This window comes from Hemicordylus capensis, chromosome 4, assembly GCF_027244095.1.
Source record: "Hemicordylus capensis ecotype Gifberg chromosome 4, rHemCap1.1.pri, whole genome shotgun sequence".
In the NCBI taxonomy this organism is placed as follows: domain Eukaryota; kingdom Metazoa; phylum Chordata; class Lepidosauria; order Squamata; family Cordylidae; genus Hemicordylus; species Hemicordylus capensis.
Window position 1 is genome coordinate 173,000,012 of NC_069660.1, and position 19,469 is coordinate 173,019,480.

At 44.8% G+C, this 19,469-nt stretch overlaps 1 protein-coding gene across 5 annotated transcripts in view; it reads left to right on the forward strand.

Moving 5' to 3' along the window:
- NRG2 (neuregulin 2) overlaps nucleotides 1-19,469 on the forward strand; it is a 305,841-nt gene that overhangs the window by 191,210 nt on the left and 95,162 nt on the right. For all 5 annotated transcript variants that reach the window (XM_053248937.1, XM_053248936.1, XM_053248938.1 and 2 more), the window contains one exon: nucleotides 3,356-3,474. In XM_053248937.1, coding sequence (XP_053104912.1) covers nucleotides 3,356-3,474 — 119 coding nt within the window. The remainder of the gene's footprint in view (nucleotides 1-3,355; nucleotides 3,475-19,469) is intronic.

The following is a 19,469-nucleotide window of genomic DNA, read 5'->3' on the forward strand; positions in this document are numbered from 1 at the left end:
TATTGTACTCTTATGCATATTTTTATTTGATTTTCCTACAACGCCCCCCCCCTGCTTTTTTCTTTTTTAAATGGAGGAACTATGAGGAGATCAATCAATCAGAAGATCAGGGAGCGCTTTATTCTTCCTCTAGTGTGTGGGTCGACATATCAGTCCGATGACCATCTTGTTAAATTTTTATTGTCAGACAGGGATTCTTCTGTTTCCAAGTCTGTTGCAAGGTTTTGTTATATCATTTCTAGATTGTACAGAGGGGAGTCACTTTATGTTTAATTTTACTATTTTACTCTTGTATTTTATTTTATTTTGTTCTTGTGTTATACTTTGTCCTTGTATTTTTGGTCTATGACCGTAAATAAATATTGATTGATTGACTGTGAGGAGAAGGTTTGTGTTGAACTGTTTCATAGAGTGGAGATGAGAGGAGTGAAGACTATCAGGTTAGTGTTAGAGCTGGTTTTATAACTCAAAAAATCTCCCCTCCCCCCAGAATTGCCCTCTTATATGGTATGCCAATATAAGTATGCCAGTCTTATATGGTATGCCAGTATAACCCCTGCTAACTGGGCAAAGAGGCACCTTTTACCATGGTGATTCTCTTTATTTAGCAGGGGGAGAGTAACTGGCCCTATCCACCTCCAGCACAGTACCTCCAGTGACTGTTGCTGGTGTCTCTCTTATGTTTCTTTTTAGACTGTGAGCCCTTTGGGGACAGGGAGTCATCTTATTTATTTGTTATTTCTCTTTGTAAACCGCCCTGAGCTATTTTTGGAAGGGTGGTATAGAAATAGAAATAATAATAATAATAAATAATAAGGAGAAAATGAAGCTATTCTCACAAGCAGCGAAGACCGGGCTAGGAAAGCGCAGCCCAGTTTTCGCTGTCAGTGAGAACTTCCAGGAGCTGCGTGGCTCCAGGTGGTGAGCCCTATAAAGCAGCCCGCTGCTTAACCTGGGTTTTGGGTGCGAGTGTGCCCCAAAACTGGGCTAATCGATTGTGTGTGGCAGGCACACTCGTGGGAGAGGGGGTTTCCAGTAATGCACCAGGCAGTCGCATGGTGCATTATTGGCGCTCCAGTGGCGGGGTGTGTGTGCATGGATTGTGTGAAGAGCTTCAATATTTAATTTTTATCTGCCTTTAAAAAAAGTGGGGGAGCCGCTATACGGAGAAGGGAACAGCGCCTGATTCCTGCTCTTTTTTTTCTTTTGCTCTAGAAACAATTACGAATTTCTGTCACGGCTGGTGAAATCTGCCCCTTCTCCTGCCCCCCAGGGAAGGAGAAATCTCTTGAAAATAAAGAACAACCATTACTGTATTTGAATGGTTTAACTCATGTCTCTGAGGTAGATTGGGCCTTTTCTTTCACATAGGCCTCTCAACTGCTTCACAATGGTAGTGTTGCTGCTTTTGTAGGGCAGTGGCTTGTTCCTTCATTTTGCTTCATTTTACCTCAGAACGTCTAGGCCTTTTACAACCTTCCAACATTGTACCCAGGGGCATAACTATAATCGGGCAAGGGGAGACAGTTGTCTGGGGGCCCACTGCCTTTTGAAGTGGGGGGCCCCCAGAGGCAAGTCACATGACTGACTCCCCCAGCCGAGCACCCACCCGGGCTTCCTTCAGTTGTATTCATCCTCTGAAATGGATGTGAGTGTTAAGACCTGGAGCTACCAGAACAGCATGTCTTTCTCTAGTACCATTAAATGACTTGCATCATCCACAATTTACAAAACCTTTAAAAAAATAATTTAGGATGATGTTCTATTGTGGCACATAGGTTATATATAAAAACTTCACTATGCTTTTTGTTACCACTATTCAGCCTCATTTAAGATTTCTTTCCTTCATGAGCTGAGCTTCAGTGGGGGGGGGCATTTTAAAATCTTGGCCCACTCCAACCTTGCTACACCCCTGATTGTACCTCATAAGCAGAAGGGGCTTCTGAGTCCTCATAAGGGCCAGACGGTCTAGGACTTTTAACAGCTGCATTCAACAGGTGCCACCTTTCTGTCTGTCACTCAGCTTTGAGAGAGAGAGAGAGAGAGAGAGAGAGAGAGAGAGAGATGCTGCTTCCATCCTCATATAGTAGGTAAACTTGCACCTGTTAAATGTCTGCCTATCATGCAACTTTCAAAAGTCCTGGGCCCTATGAGGCCCAGCAGCCCCTTCAAGGTACAAGGTTGGTTTAAAAGCTAGATAGGAGCACTGAGGGCTAGCAAGCAGTTCTGAGGTACAATGGAGCAATAAAAGAAGAAGCCAAGGTCAGATGGAAGGAATGAAGGAACTGGCTACTGTCACAGTGAAGGACCAAGCTCTATGTGACTCAGCTTCTTCATCTTTTTACCTCAGAGACATGAGTTAAACCAGGGCTACTCAACTTCAGCCCTCCTTCAGATGTTGGCCTATACTTCCCATCATCTCTGACTATTGAATACTGTGATTGGGGATGCTCACTGTAGTCCAAAAACAGCTGGAGGGTCATAGTTGAGGAGCCCTGAGTTAAACTATTCAAGTGTAATAATCCTCCCCGCCCGCCGATATTTCTCCTTCCCCAGGGGCAGATTTCACCAGCTCTCAGAGAAATTATTCACAGCAGCTCACAACACTATCTAATGGTGAGCTGCTTAATGGAGTAATACTACTAAAAATCTATATGAGGTTTAGAATACATCCCCATTCTGTTTTTATGGTATATCTGCAGGGGTCAAGAAATGTTGGCTCCGCTCACCAAGAAGACAAAATATTTTACTCGTCAGATGTTTCTCAAGCTGTATTGGTACATTATTTGTCAGGACTTTTTTAATTTGTCAGGCATCATTTTTCATTCATCAAGACTAATAAACTAGTGGATTTCCTGAGTTCTGTACATCTGTATGTAACCTTGTAGTTTCCACAGAGTGACCTAGAAAGCTTCACATTTAGCATATTATGGTGTGACATGAACTGAAGTTATTTTGGACTGTTCACCTGATAACATTTGTTTTCCTAAGGGAGCATCCCAGCTCTGGAATATACTTGGTCTGTATCCTCAGGAGTATCATTTGCAGTTTAGAGTCAGGCAGGCACCTGTGTCTAAGTTCCCCATGCTACTGGTTACTCTCGCTTCCTTTGCAAAGGTAAAGAGTTTCTTTTTGCTGACAAAGTGGTGGTGGGGAGGGAGACTGGAAGGGGGTTGGAAAAACCGCTTCTTGAGTCCTCCCTAAACTTGAATGGATCTGAGCTTGTCCATACAAGAACTCACGGGCAAGCAAGTTATATGGAATTCTACGCTCTCATAATCTGAAGTGCCTTTTAATGTCTCTCTCTCCCACCATAGTTATCATATCTAAAGTCTTCCTTCCTTTTATTCTACAGAAAAAATTCCAGACTGCAGTTTAACAAGGTGAGACTAGAAGATGCTGGAGAATATAGCTGTGAAGCAGAGAATGTTCTTGGCAAGGACAGTGTCAGAGGCAGCCTCAGTGTGAGAAGTGGTAAGATGCAAGTTTATTTATTTTAGCATGAAACATTTTAATTTTGCTTTTCCTTCTTACAGTCTCAAAACTCCTGAAAAATGTATGTTAAATAGAGGGCTAAATAGAGCTGAGTCAAAATATTGGCTGATATACTACACAATGTTATGGACATATTGCGCAATTGTGCAAACAGAAAAATTTCACAGAGCTGCATGACAATGAAGCCATTATATTTAACTCCATTTGTGAAATGTTGGTGCTTGCAGAACAGCACTCTTGCACATATTACAATGCATGCATAATGTTATGCAGTATGTCAGCAAATCTGTTTAATGTCAGTTTTGCTTTTGCTGTTGCCGAGAAACACATTTTTAGTGTGCATTTGAGATTCTTGAAATTCTATCTGTTTTTATCCACATCCTGAATAGCTCTGGACTTACAGTAGCTCTGTAAGTAGTTCTGAAAAAACTCCCAAGGACTGATTGACTGATTTAGTAGACTTATGTTCCACCTTTACATTTTCTAGAAGAGATCAAGGCTATTTTTATGGTTCCAGGAAAGTGTGCAATCCTTGAGGTAGCCCAGGGTGGGAAAACCTGGCCCTCCAGTTGTCGCTGAACGACAACTGCTATCATTGTGGCTGGGGATGATGGGAGTTGTAGTTCAACAACAGCTGGAGGGCCATATTTGCCCACCCCTGAGATAGCCTATAGAAGTTCCTTAGAGTTGTGCAATCTATATCTGATCAAGCTCAGAGAAAGTCCCTCACTAGATTGAGCCCCTACCCCTGCAGCCCATGTATTTGTTAGGAGCCCCAAACTAGCCTGCCCCACCTACAGCACATGGGTTGGGGAAGGCCTTACTCAGAGTACTCCCTATGACTTGTATGAAAACAGAAATACTTATGAGGTCTGTGTATTTGCATAGCCACTTGCTAAAAGGGTCTCTCTCATCGTGACTGAAAATGAAAACTCACAAACACTCAGCTCCATCTTAGTTTCAAGGTGTGTTGGGTTTTTTTGCAGGCAGTCTGGCTGGTCTATTCACTGACTGGTTGTTTGTAGCCTTTCATTCTTTCTTGTTATAGAGGGAAGCAGCCTTTGCTGACAAAGCATTCCTCCTGTATAAATGTTTAGGAGCACTTGATTTACATTTTAAAACAAACTGAAGCCTCAATCAGCTTTAAGATTGAGACAGTGGAGAGTGGCTTCCGATGTGAAGAGTTGCTTTTCAGAGTCATGACAAGAAGAACTAGAGCTAGAGCTTACCCTGTGTGGCCTTCCAAAATTTTGTTGTGAGCTCTGTATACAGTGGTTGAGTTTACTGTTGAGGGCTCAGTCCATAGCACCATCACATTATGAAAAACATCAGATTATACTTTCATGTTGAAATTTATCCCCTACATCTTCCCTACATCTCCTACTTGTGGGCTTCCCAGAGTCATCTGGTTGGCCAGTGTGGGAAAGAGGATGCTCTGCTAGATTGGACTTTGGTCTGTTCCAGCATCTGAATCTTTTTATAATAGATTTTTTTCCCCTGGAGTGTTCTTACTGTCACTGTCATGGATTACAATTGCCACTCTCCTACACGTATTGGAGGAGGGGGGAAAGCCATATTGACTTGGTTAGGTACTTGATACTGGAGCAACGCTTTGTCAGCAAAGGCTGCTTCCCTCTACCAAGAAAGAAAGAAAGGCTACAAACAACCAGTCAGTGAACAGCCCAGCCAGACTGACAGCGGGGGTGGGGGGTGGAGGGGATCAAAAGCCTTGAAACTAAGACTGAGCAGAGTGTTTGTGGGTTTTCATTTCCGTGCTATGATGAGTGAGACCCTTTTATCAAGTGGATAAGCAAATTACACAGATGTCAAAAGTATTTCCCTGTTTTCCATACAAGTTCTAGGCAGTACTCTGAGTAAGCCCTTCCTCCAACACATGCTTGTGGGTGGGTTGTGTATTAGGGCTGTGCTCAGTGCTGGGTTATGGGGAGGGGAGTAGAGGGCCTGTAATGAAATGCACAGTCTCCATTCTTTGATTTTGCTCAATTGTAGTCAAATAACCTGTAGCCATCTAAAAGCAATAGCTAGGGGAGCTATCACAAACAGTAGAGTGGGCCCCCTCTACTAGGGCTGTGCATGAAATGGATTTTGCATTTCCTTTTGATCTCGAAACATAACGCAAAATGCTCAGTGCTTCATTGAAACAGAACTGGCTGTTTCAATAAAACAGACTCAAAACGTTTCAGCCATAAGAAACAATGGGGAACTTGAAACACCCCATTGTCCTCCAGGGTAGCTCTTAGGGACCCCAAAGTGGGTTGGGTGGTAGGGCATGATGGGTGCTACCTACAGTCCAACCCACAAAAGAAATGGGCAAGTGGGAATTTTTTAAAACTTCCCCCAAAAGCCATATAAGATCCTATGGGGAAAGGTTAAACACTCACTTGCCCATTTCTTTTGTGAGTTTGGTAGTAGGTAGCACCCACCCAGGCCACTTTGGAGTTGCTAGGAGCTACCCATGGGGAACAATGGGGCATTTCAAATTCCCCATTGTTCCCTATGGCCGGAACAAGCAGAGGGCACAATTTTATAACCCTGCCTTGAAAAACACTGCAGAAGCACTAGGGATGTGCAAAAAATTTCGGGCACATAACGATCTGTGCCCGAAACGAACAATTTCGGGTGATTCAGGGCCGAACCGAATCACCCCCAATGTCCCCCGAATTTTTTCGGGCACGAGCCGAATCACCCGAATTTCGGGCACAAAAAATTCGGGTGATTCGGTTCATGGTTGATTTTTGGCGATTTTTTAAAGTTTTAGTGACTTTGGGGCAGTTCGGGGGCATAGCATGGGATCTGGGCAAAAGGAGTGGGGTGGGGTGGTAGTGCCTAATGGGTGCAGGCTACCACCCCAATTTCAGGGGGATTGGGCAAAGGGCTGATTTTTGGTAAATTTCTGAAATTTTCATGTCTTTGGGGCAGATTGGGGCATATTGGGGCAGAAAGTGGGGCCTGGGGCAGAATAGTGGGGTGGGGTGGTAGTGCCTAATGGGTGGAGGCTACCACCCCAATTTCAGGGGGTTTGGACAAAGGGGTGATTTTTTGAGAATTTTTGAAGTTTGGGTGACTTTGGGGCAGTTTGGGGGCAGAAAGTGGATCTGCCCCAAAATAGTGGGGTGGAGTGGTAGTGCCTAATGGGTGGAGGCTACCACACCAATTTCAGGGGGATTGGGCAGAGGGCTGATTTTTTGAGAATTTTTGAAGTTTGGGTGTCTTTGGGGCAGATTGGGGGCAGAAAGTGGACCTGCCCCAAAGGAGTGGGGTGGGCTGGTAGATAGTGCCTAATGGGTGGAGGCTACCACCCATCCCCAATTTAAGAGTGATTGGGCAGAGGGGGGAATTTTGGTGAATTTATTTTTATGAGGTTTGTCTTCATAAGGTGAAGTGTGCTAAATTGATTACTTCCTCATATTATTCATAGTAAAGGAAAGTGTGAAAAAGTGAAAGTGGGGTCATGAGAGTTGTTTAATTGAAAAAAATCTCATTTGCTATGATAGAATGAGAATTCTCATTCTATCATAGCAAATGAGATTTTTTTCAATTAAACAACTCTCATGACCCCACTTTCACTTTTTCACACTTTCCTTTACTATGAATAATATGAGGAAGTAATCAATTTAGCACACTTCACCTTATGAAGACAAACCTCATAAAAATAAATTCACCAAAATTCCCCCCTCTGCCCAATCACTCTTAAATTGGGGATGGGTGGTAGCCTCCACCCATTAGGCACTATCTACCAGCCCACCCCACTCCTTTGGGGCAGGTCCACTTTCTGCCCCCAATCTGCCCCAAAGACACCCAAACTTCAAAAATTCTCAAAAAATCAGCCCTCTGCCCAATCCCCCTGAAATTGGTGTGGTAGCCTCCACCCATTAGGCACTACCACTCCACCCCACTATTTTGGGGCAGATCCACTTTCTGCCCCCAAACTGCCCCAAAGTCACCCAAACTTCAAAAATTCTCAAAAAATCACCCCTTTGTCCAAACCCCCTGAAATTGGGGTGGTAGCCTCCACCCATTAGGCACTACCACCCCACCCCACTATTCTGCCCCAGGCCCCACTTTCTGCCCCAATATGCCCCAATCTGCCCCAAAGACATGAAAATTTCAGAAATTTACCAAAAATCAGCCCTTTGCCCAATCCCCCTGAAATTGGGGTGGTAGCCTGCACCCATTAGGCACTACCACCCCACCCCACTCCTTTTGCCCAGATCCCATGCTATGCCCCCGAACTGCCCCAAAGTCACTAAAACTTTAAAAATTCACAAAAAATCAGGATTTTGCCCAATCCCCCTGAAATTGGGGTGGTAGACTCTACCCATTGGGCACTACCACCCCACTCCAAAATTTTGCCCCTGGGCCCCTTTTTACCCCCCCGAATCGATTCGGATTCGGATTAAATCCGAATCCGAACCGAATCAAGGGTGATTCGGGTGACCCAGATTCGGGCACAAAACAGAACGGGGGTGATTCGGCTCGGGTCCGAGCCGAATCACTCGAAAACCCGAATTGCACACCCCTAAGAAGCACACAGTAAAAGGGATTCTGTCCCTCCCAACACAGAACACACATTTCAAACACAGTCCCAAAATGGCCAAAAAGGAATCACTGACACAGAATCCACTGCCAGCCGCAGTGCCTACACCTCAGTAACATTACTGGCACAAGTTGTGCTCTCTCACACAATTATGACTCCTTACTTCCTAGCATTGCAACAGCTGCCACAGCAGCACCCTTACCGTAAGCATAGCCATACACTCAACTGGAGCAACTTCAGCCACATTTTGACTGAGTTCATTACCTTGCAGTGCAGACTGTAGGGATGTGTGTTTCGTTTCGGATACAAAACGTTTTGTGCACAAAACAGGCCAATTCGGCTGTTTTGTAGCCAAAACAAAACACCCAATGCTCAAAACAGAACATTTTGTAGCCAAAACAAAATGTCCCTGTTTTGGATAAAAATGTTTTGTTGTTTTTTCGGCTGTTTTGGAACTCCATTTTGCAATCACAAAAAGTCTTTCTCCTTCAGTCTCCATTTTGAGTTTTGACATCTGTTCGAATTTCCAGCGCTTCCAGCCCACAGACTGGCCAGTGAAAGCATGGGCTGATCTGCTGGCAATTGCCTCCTTATTCCTTTTAAGCAAATTTAAGGGTAAATTTTACCCTCATTGGCTAGTGGGGCAGTGTGCATTTACCCTCATTGGCTAGTGGGGCAGTGTGCATTTACCCTCATTGCCCTGTGGGGCAGTGTGCATTTCACTGTTGTGTGTAGATCAATTGCATTTCGGGTGGGGGGGATGTGGATATGCATGACCTTTGGAAATCTGCCTGATTTTTTCCAAAGCTCTGCTGTTGTTGATGTGTGATGTTGAGGTTATTTGGGGTGGATTGGGGGCAGAAAGGGGGCTTTGGGGGCAGAAGAGTGGTTCAGGTAGTAGTGCCCCAATGGGTGCCTGGTGCCACCATATTCCAAAGGAATTGGAAAAGGGCTGATTTTTAAAGAATTTCTGAAGTTGACATGTCTTTGGGGCAGATTTAGGGCAGAAAGGGAGCCTGAGGGCAAAACAGTGGGTTGGGTGCCAGTGCCCCAAGGGGTGCCTGCCACTTGCCCTATTCCAAAGGAATAGGGCAAAGGGCTGATTTCTTAGGAATTGTTGAAGTTTACGCTTCTTTAAGGTCCCCCCCCCAGGGAATAATGGAGGTTTCAGAAGACCCATAACTCCACCTGGGGGGCACTGGGGTAGCTGGGAACGAGTGGTGGTGTAGTGCACATAGGGTGCCAACCACCCCCATGGGTTGCTATCCTATGGGGTGCTGGGTTCTGTTGTTTCTGAGGTGTTCTGAGTATAGATTCTCTGGTAGCATATGAGATTTTCAATGACAAACCATGAATCCACTCTCATATGCTACCAGAGAATCTACACTCAAAACATCTCAGCAACAACAGAACCCAGTACCCCATGGGTTAGCAACCCATGGGGGTGGTTGGCACCCTATGTGCTCTACACCACCCCTCACTCTGGGCCACCCTGGTGCCCCCCAAGTGCAGTTATGGGGCAGGAATTAAGAAGGTCCATCATTCCCTATGGGGAAGAACTTTACAGACGCCCAAACTCCATTACATCTTTAAAAATCAGCCCTCTGCCCAATTCCTTTGAAATAATTCTGGCAGCTTCCCTGCCCCCACTGGGCACTACCACCCACCCTACTCTGCTCTGGGCCACCCCTTTCCCCCCAACATGAAGCTATACTTTTGCTGAAACCTCCATTCTTCCCTATGGGAAAAATCCTATACTTCAAAAATTCGCCAAAAATTAGTCCTTTGCCCAATTCCTCTGAAATTTGGGTGGTAGTTTCCACCCATTGGGCACTAACAACCCCATGCACTAGTTTCTCCCCGGGGCCATTTTTCAAAATCCAAAACGTTTCGGATTCGGATTTTGCAATTTCGAACAAAGAACAAAATTGGGGTGTTTCGGATTGGCTGATTTCGAACAAAGAACAAAACGGGGGTGTTTCGGATTCGGGCTAAAAACAAAACAGAAAAAAACACAAAACACACAACCCTAGCAGACTGCAGAGCAGACCAGAGCAGTGACTGAAGCATAAGTTAGTCTCAAGGCCAGACATAGAGCTCGTCACAGCAATCAAGAAGAAATATCGCGCGCGCGCGCACACACACACACACACACACACACACACACACACAGAGGCACCCAGTTTCTGCCTTTGTCAATCTGAGATCCAGAAAAACCAGATAGTTATAGCAGCAATAGCACAGCACGTATATTATTTTCAGTGCTGAGAAAAGAAAAACACAGGATCAAACCTTCTTTGATTGCTTCCCCCTCTCCTGATTTAAGGGATCTCCTCTCTCTGCCTCCCAGTCCGTTTGAATACATTTTGAAATTCCCTTCTTCCCCCTCCCCCCCTTTGTCAATCTGAGACATGCATAATACATTAAAAATGGCAGGACGACAGCAGTGGTGGTTTGGCAATACAGGAGAACCTCAGTATTTGTGGGGTTTCCATTTTCCGCAATTACCGCAGATACAGAAACAGCGAATACTGGGTTATTGGGGCAATAGGATTGCAGGGGTTAGGTTCCCAGAGGCCCGAAAATTGCCAAAAAGCACCCAAAAAAGGATTGAGAGGGTAAAATAAAGTGCCCTGCCATGCTCTATGGGCCTCTAGCAATCCAGCAATGCCCCCAAGAAGTGAGAAATAGTCCATTTTGTAGCCTTTTGCCACCATTTTCTGCTGAGTTTTTAGAAAAAAGGAGCCATAACATGGCTCAGTTTCACAAAATGGTTGCCGGAAATTACCTCTGTGGTCATTTCTGGCTGCCTCTGACTCACGGATACAGAGAGTTAACCCCTTTTCTGCCGGTTTTTATTTGCATATGCCAAGGTCGGGTGTCGGGTGTTTTTTTGTTGAAAAGTGGTATATAAATATTTGTTGTTGTTAATTACCTGACCACAGATATGCGAGTCCATGGATGTAGAGTCCATGGGTATTGAGGTTCTCCTGTACATGGACGTAGATAGGAGGGTAAGCAGGCAGCACTGGCTGGGAATGGAATCAGCTACATACCTGATTTATGAGCAGGTTCAGGTGTTTGGATCAAAGAACCTGATAAGTCTTATCTGCAGCCTGATTGCTGCTAAGTCCTGAAATGCATGAACCTCTACTCTGCCAGACCTGCCTGCACTGTCGTGAAAATGATATGGGTGGGAGATCTTCTGGGGTCTGGTTTAAAAGCTGCCACTACAAAGCTTTTTGTAGTGGCAGCTACTTCCTTCCATATGGGACTGAAAAAAACAGGAGTATAGGCACAGACACAGCCTACAAATGCTTTCCTGAGAAATAGGAGTGACTTTCATGAGGCATTAATATACATTGATTTCCTGACAAATGTTGACCATCTGAAGTAAACTGGGCATCTGCCACCTAAGATTATACAGCATGCATCACAATAAGACCCTGATTGTAACTGGAGCCTTTGCTGATAGAAAAACACATTTGTTTTGTTGCTTTTCTGTCCTATTAAAACAAGTATTCACTGTGCTGGAGTAACACAGGTCTCCCCCCGCCCCCCGCCCCAAATAGCTATGAGTTGCCATAACAGGTGAGGTTCATTAAATATCAAGAATTGATTTCATTGTGTCTTCCTTTTGAAAGTGCATCCCTCCTAAACCTTTCACAGGAATTTTCAGGGCCAGAATATCACCCAGAAATGTGACAAAAAGTTCTAATTCCCAGAAGTGTCCTTTTCACTAAATGGTTGCTATAGATTCTGCTGTGACTGGCATATTAGAAATGCAGGCAGGCAGACTGGATAGTATGTCTGCTACCAGTTGTCCATACTGTGGGTTCATTTATTCCTTGAATGGCATGTTCACTTTGATATTAGTGGTGGTTAACCATATTAAAATTCTGTAGTTGTTGTTGGTATGCCTTGCAACATTACTTTGTGGTATTCCTGTTGTTCACAGAGGAAGGAGCTATAGCTCAGTGGTAGACACATGCTCTGCATGCAAAATGTTCTGTATTACTAAGGACTGGGAAGAAGTGCTGGAAAAAGCTTCTGCCCAAGGCAGTGGTGTAATGTTGCAGGGACGCACAGGGATGCAGTCCCAGTACCTTTTTTCTTTCAGGGTCTCGGCAGGGATGCAAAGCAGCTGACAGAGACATTTCTTGTCACTCAGCCTATCTTTTTTACAGTAGCTCCTGCCGCCGCAATCCTTTCTGCCTCCATCTGTTGCTTGGCCGACTAGGAAATAAAGATTGTTCACACGGCCAGTGGGGCTGTGGAGAAGGAAGGAACCCTTTCCTCCCACACGACCAGAGCCCGAAGAGGGCTCCGCTGCCCACATGCCCAGACAAGCAGCACAGTGAGCAGGAGTGGGGGAGAAAAGGAAACTGTGTTGCTAGGAATCCCACAATGCACTGCATGAGTAGCGTGGTGCACTGGGTAAGTTCCTGCTGTGAGGCCACTCCTCCCCCTTCCCGGCTGTATGGAAAGGATGGCTGTCAGCAGCCTGAGTGCCCACATGACCCAGGCGTGAGATAGGAGGTACATGCACATCCTCCTACCTCACATTTAGCCCAGGTAGAAAAGCAGGGCTACCTGGGGGTGGAGTGCCAGAATTGGGAGTGATCCTGGTGCTGCACATGACACCTGTGGTAGCCCTGACCTACCCTTTTGGGCCAGTTGTGTGAATGACCTCATAATCTGCTTTTTAAATGCAAATAATATGCTCTTGTTATTCTAATGTTTTGTTACATAACTGAATATCGGACTACGATTGATTTTATTGCCATTCTTTCTCTCTTCTATTACAAGGAGTATACGCCACCTTTTGTAGTTGACAATCCAGACTGCTCTTCTGGGTGAATAACCACATGAGGTTCAAACTCTGCAGGATTAGGAAACATCTTTGATTTCTTGTAATGGAATCCTCCAAATTATTGCATTTATCTAAGTGGGGTGTGTGGCTGTGGGGCTGTCATCGAGACCGCCTGCACATCTGAATTCATGACTACACCACTGACCCAAAGCTGTGAAAGCTGCTACCTGCAGCTTCTTTGCCCTCTCCTAATATTTTCTCCATCTTCTTCAGGCTCCTGTTTGTGCCACCTTCTCTGTTGCTCTGCAACTGGAACTCCTTCCCTCCATTTGCATTTCATACTATTGACCTTCTTTCTTCTGATGCTCTCACTAAAATAACATAATATACTCACTACCAAATCTTCATGATCTCTACCCCATCCTTGCCATCCTTGACCTCTTTGCTGGCTTTGAAACAATTGACAGTATCTAAGTTGATATAACTGATACAGTTGACAGTATCCTCTCCTCCTTGATTCCTTCCTCTTCTTAGGTTTCTGCAAAACTAGTCTTATCTGGTTCTCCTCAAATTGCTTATTGCAGCTGTCTAAAGCAGCATTGTTTCAGTTTGAGGGCCGCCTCAGTCTTCAGAGCAGCCATTGATTCAATCTGAGTCTGTGAATTGGTTAAGTGGTTCACTTCGGCTGCTTCACCAGTCCACCAATCGCCCCACTGCCCCATCCCTCCCAAATGCCTCCCCCCGGCTACTTTCCTTACAGGGAAAAGACATGCATAGATGCAGTGATGTGACTTCTGTCTGAAAACAACTGCTGAAAGGCATTATTTCCTCTTTCTGCACTCCTGGGAAAGTTGCAAGGGGTGTTTTTTTTTGGAATTGCATTCTCTTCTGAGATTGCATTGCCACTTTGATGTTGGAAGGAAGGACTGGTGAAGGAGGCTGACTTCAACCCAATCAGGCCTGAATTGGCTAGTGATTTGATCCAGGTCCATTTGGGCCATATATGTCCAAAGTGGCCCACTTTTATTTGGTTACAAATGCCAGCTTGAATACAGCTCTATTGCTTATTCCACTGGAGGAAGACATTTCTTCCCCTTTCCATTGGGGCTCTGCTATTTATTTATTTATTTATTTATTTTTTGATTTGATTTGATTTGATTTATATACCGCCCTTCCAAAATGGCTTTTTAAATTAAAAGTGTGAGTCACCTTTTTGCCATACACTTAAGTGATGCACAACTAAAATTAAAAAAATTCAGTTTTGAGATAAACAGCCATTGGGTGACCGTTGGGAAAGCCATCATGTAGCTTTCAGGGTCACCTGTGTGCTGAAGACACCCAGCTTCTGCCCCAGGGCTTTCATCCTCCATCCAATCTCACATCTTCCACAAATCCCACATAGATATTTTTGCTTAGATGTTTGATCACTATTTGAAAGTGAGGCCGTGTTCTCATGTCAAGAACTATTATGGTTAAAGCTATCAATTTTGCAGTTGATTAGCTCCAGTGGAGTGTGTCATGAGAACCAGGAACCTGGTTAAATAGTTGCAGTTAATCTGCATTTAAGAGGGATTCCTACCAGGATTGGATCCTGGATTTAAGGATTTAAGGGGATTGCCCAGAAATTCCAGATTCTTACAACATGCTTTGTAGGAGCATGCAGGCTAGCCAATCGCTGTTAACTCTCTAACTGCGATTGTTCTGGTCATGAGAATGCAGCCTCAATATGTCCAAGACTAAATGGCTCCTGTTTTGCTCCACTGATCCACAGGCAATATCACCACCCCCTCTCCACTATTGACCAGATAAGAAGCCTTGTATTTATCTTTGCTTCCTCCTTCTCTTTTGTCACCCTTATATTTAATTCTCACCATACATCATTGAAAGAATCTTTCTTAGTCCCTTGTGGCATCTCTTGTCTTGATTAAAGCAATCTTCTTTCTGGCCTTCCCATGTCATACCTCAGTCCTCTCTTCTTTCCAGAACTTTTCTGCCAAAGTTATTCACTTCTCTGGTTGTTCAGTCCATGTAACAGTTTGCTTCAAATTCATGTAACTCTCTTTGCAAATTATATTTTGCATCCAGCATAAACTCCCATCTTTATGGAAGAAATGTTATGTTTCTTTGTGCTCCTTTGTTTCTTCTTATTCCATTTTTTTCTTTCATCTACACCCCACTCAGTTGTCCAAAGGTTTCCTGCTCTCTTAAGTGACTCATCATATTCTGCTTTCCTACTTCATATGCTTGGAACTCCCACTCAGTATGTTGTGTTTGGTGGTGCCACCACTCCCTCTTATTTTCAGTTTTCCATCAAACAAAGCCTTTGACCTAACTCCTTGATCTTCGTCCCCAACTGCTGCAAATCATAATGAATAGCATGCACATATTATAGCTGAGCTGAGTTATCATCTAAGAACTTTTGATTATTAATTTGAGGGCAGTTGAAGGGCAAAAGGTGAATTAGAACTGATAATCTCTGGTTTAACTTAATCTGCTGCTGTCTATTTTGCAGTGTTATTAGCTAGGGGTGTGCAATTCGGATTTTCGGTGTTTCGGCTTGGACCCAAGCCGAAACACCCCCGTTCTGTTCTGTGGCCGAATATGGCCCTCCCGAATAACCCCCCGATTCGGTTCGGACACAAATTTATTCGGGTCTGAATCTGAATCGATTCGGGGCAAAAAAGCAGGTCCCAGGGGCAAAATAGTGGGGTTGGGTGGTAGTGCCCAATGGGTGGAGGCTACCACCCAAATTTCAGGTGAAGTTTTAGTGTCTTTGGGGCAGATAGGGGGCATAACGTGGGATCTGGGTCAAAAGAGTGGTGTGGTGTGGTAGTGCCTAATGGGTGGAGGTTACCACCCCAATTGCAGAGGGATTGGGCAAAGGGCTGATTTTGAGTGTGGATTCTGAGTGTGGATTCTATGATAGCAAATTAGAGTGGATTCATGGTGTCTCATTGAAAATCTCATTTGCTATCATAGAATCCACACTCAGAAAACCTCAGAAACAACAGAACCCTGTACCCCATGGGTTAGAAACCCATGGGGGTGGTTGGCACCCTATGTGCACTACACCACCACTCGCTCTGGGCCACCCCAGCACCCCCTAAGTGCACTTATGGGGCTGCTGAAAGCTCCATTATAACTTCTTATGAGGAAAAACCTTAAAGACGCGAAAACTTCAACAATTAACCAAAAATCAGCCCTCTGCCCAAATCCTTTGAAAAAATTCAGGTAGCTTCCTTGCCCCAACTCAGCACTACCACCAACCCCACCCCGCTCTAAGACACCCCTTTCCCCCCGACGTGAAGCGATACACCCTTCACGGGGAAAACCTTAAAGATGCGTAAATTTCAGAAATTCACTAAAAATCAGCCCTCTGCCCAATCACTCTGCAATTGGGGTGGTAGCCCCCACCCATTAGGCACTACCACACCACACCACCCTTTTGGCACAGATCCCACGTTATGCCCCTATCTGCCCCAGAGACACTAAAACTTCAGAAATTCACCAAAAATCAGCCCTTTGCCCAATCCCTCTGCAATTGGGGTGGTAACATCCACCCATTAGGCACTACCACCCCACCCCACTATTTTATACCCCATCCCTGGCACCCAAAATTTGAGCAGACATCACATCCAACCTTTTTGCATTGAAGTCAATGGGATGCAAAAAGGCGGGAAATTCAAATAGATGTCATAGCTCAAAATGGAGGGGGTAAAAGAAGGCAAAAAAATGGAGGTCTGAATCACCCGAATTTTCGGGCCCAAAATTCGGGTGATTCGGCTCGTGCCTGAAATTTCTCGGATCTTTTCGTGGGTGATTCGGTTCGGCCCCGAATCACCCGAATTTCGCTGTTTTGGGCACAGATCGTTCTGTGCCCAAAACGTTTTGCACATCCCTAGTATTAGCAGCACTTCTTTTGATTGGCAGTTGTCTATCGCCTTCTGAGCAACTAAATTATCTTGCTTTTTCAACAAACACATTTTGTTTATAGAAGTGAAATGCCTTGCATTTTTATTGTTCCCCTCTCTCTGCCCACTGCTCAAGGAGAAGCAAAATGTAAAGGATTCTGTGTATCTTACAAGAAATGTAGTTAACAGAATAATGTAGTTGTACAGCATTGGTACATTTTAATCCCCAAAATTCCATCAATCAAATGGGTGTCCTGGAATATAACACTTAATTTCAGGTGGTAACAATGTGATTATTATTTAGTTAAGTGAAGGATTAAAAATAATGTGAAAGCAAGAGGCAAAACATATGATGAATATGTAACTGTACACGCCAGATGTTGTAGTACAAATATTAGGCACCTTGGTCATACATCTTGTCCATATCATCTCCACCAGAGATTCATGACTTGTTTGACCTTTGTTGCCAGGCCAAAATTGTGGTCGCCCAGAAAGGAAGGCCTCCCACCCCTCCTTCCCTTTCTTGCTCAAGATCAGGGACAGGAAGTGTGAGATGTGTGGGGGGTTAAGTTGCTGCTCAGCTGATGTGCTCTGAGCACTGGGACTGAACAGCAGCCAACACACATCACACTTTTATTCAAGAGCAGGTAAGGAAAGTGTAGGACCTGCTCATTTTAACTCTACATGGCCAGAGTACTCTAGATACCTTGGCAATGCAATGGCCAACAACCCCCACCTCCCTTCCTCTCAGCACAGAAGAAGAAGGGATTGCTATGAAACTGCCAGGGCGGTACCTGCCCACTTCTCCTGCTCCAAGCTTGAGAGAAAGACTGGGATTTTTCATGCTCTATGGTACTATTGTACCACCCTAGTGATACTTGTGATCATGGCAAACAAAAATGTGGAAGCCTCACCTCTGCCATCATACCACCTTCTTGCAGATGGTCTGTGCAGGAGAGCACTCAGAGATCATGCCACGGGACAAGCCTTCTGGGAGTTCATAGGTCAAATTCATCACTTTATATTGTGGCAAGAAGACTGTTGAAAGCTAGTGTAAATTTTGGAGCACACATTTTATAACAGTACCTGGTATTTAAATACCGATTCTGCTGCCTTATACTGAATCAGACCATTGGTCCATCTTGCTTAATATCATCTACACTGACTTGCAGTGGTTCTCCTGAGTTTCAGACACAGGGGTCTTTCCCAGCCCTGCCTGGAGATGCCAGGAATTAAACCTGGGACCCTCCTCCAGCAAAGCATGTGTTTTGCTCCTCAGTCACAGCCCCTCCCTTAGCACTTCTGATCTGAGTGCTTCACATACATTGTCTTGTTGCTATCCTTGCACCAACTTTTAAAGATACGTTGGTATTGTTATCTCCATAGTATAGATGGGGGCTGAGGACAAAAGGTGGCTGTTGTAATTTGCTGTTTAGCAAAGCAGCAAGACGAAACTGCCCACTCCAGTTATGAAGTAGTGCAGAGCCTTATTGTTGCAGTTAGTCAAGAACAAACATGGAGATTGTAGTGCAGTATAAAGTAAATAAGATGTATTCGGTTAAGTACATTTGAGATAGGAAAGACCTGTCCTAACTATGAGCTACATAATGAACAGGAGGGGAGAGGGAGAGATGCTCCCATCTGCTCTCCAAGGAGAAAGGAAGTAGAACTGACTTGCTACAGGAAATACCTGAGGAGTCAAGGCAGGGGTCATAGAGGCAAAGCAAGGACAGGTAAGGGGACCCTCACTAACTACCTCTACTCCCAATGACCCTAGTGGTCAGGATAGTTGGTGCGAAAGGTCAGTGCAGTGGAGCTCCATCTACAACACCCCTTCTCTTTGCCTGTCGCACTGGCTCACAATTTCCATCTTCTTCTGAAGCACCTGGAATCTGTCTCTAGGCAGTGGTTTAGTCAATCCATCTGCCACCATCTCTTCTGTTGGGCAGTACTCCAACTGGATCACCCCCTTTTCTTGCAAGTCCCAAACATACAGGTACTTTATGGGAATGTGCTTAGTTCAACACTTCATCTTCTCTATTTGGGAGATCTCGATGCAACCGTGCCCACAAGCATGGTTGTGGGCTTTGGTTCCTCAATCCCAAAGTCCAATAGTAGTTGGTTTATCCACACCACTTCTTGCCATGCTTCAGCTGCAGAAACCTATTCTGCTTCTGTGGATGAGAGCACAACAAGTGACTGCTTGCGGCTAGCCCAACTTATGGCTCCACCTCCATACCAGAATAGGTATCCACTTGTGCACTTACGATCTGTTTGGTCCTTGCCCCAGTCTGCATCCATGTACCCCTCAAGTCTGGGATTGCTGTTTGCTGGAATCTCTAATGCATAGTCCATGGTGCCCTTCAGATATCTTCCCAGTCTTTTGACTGCAATCCAGTCATTGTGGGTTGGTGCACTCACTTTTCTGCTCAGGATTCCTACTGCTGAAGCAATATCTGACCTTGTTACTGTGGCTATATACAGGAGGCTATATACATTTCCAATTGCCTTTCTGTATAGATTGTTGGCTGGTAAAGGCTCGTTGTCTCTATCTTGTTTCCAGAAATTTGTATCCATTGATGTACTGACTTCATTGGCATCCATCAGTCCCAGGCATTCTAGAAGATCCATTATCTTCTGCTTTTGATTGAGAAGGACTATCCCATCCCCTTCTCTTTCAACAGGTAAGGGG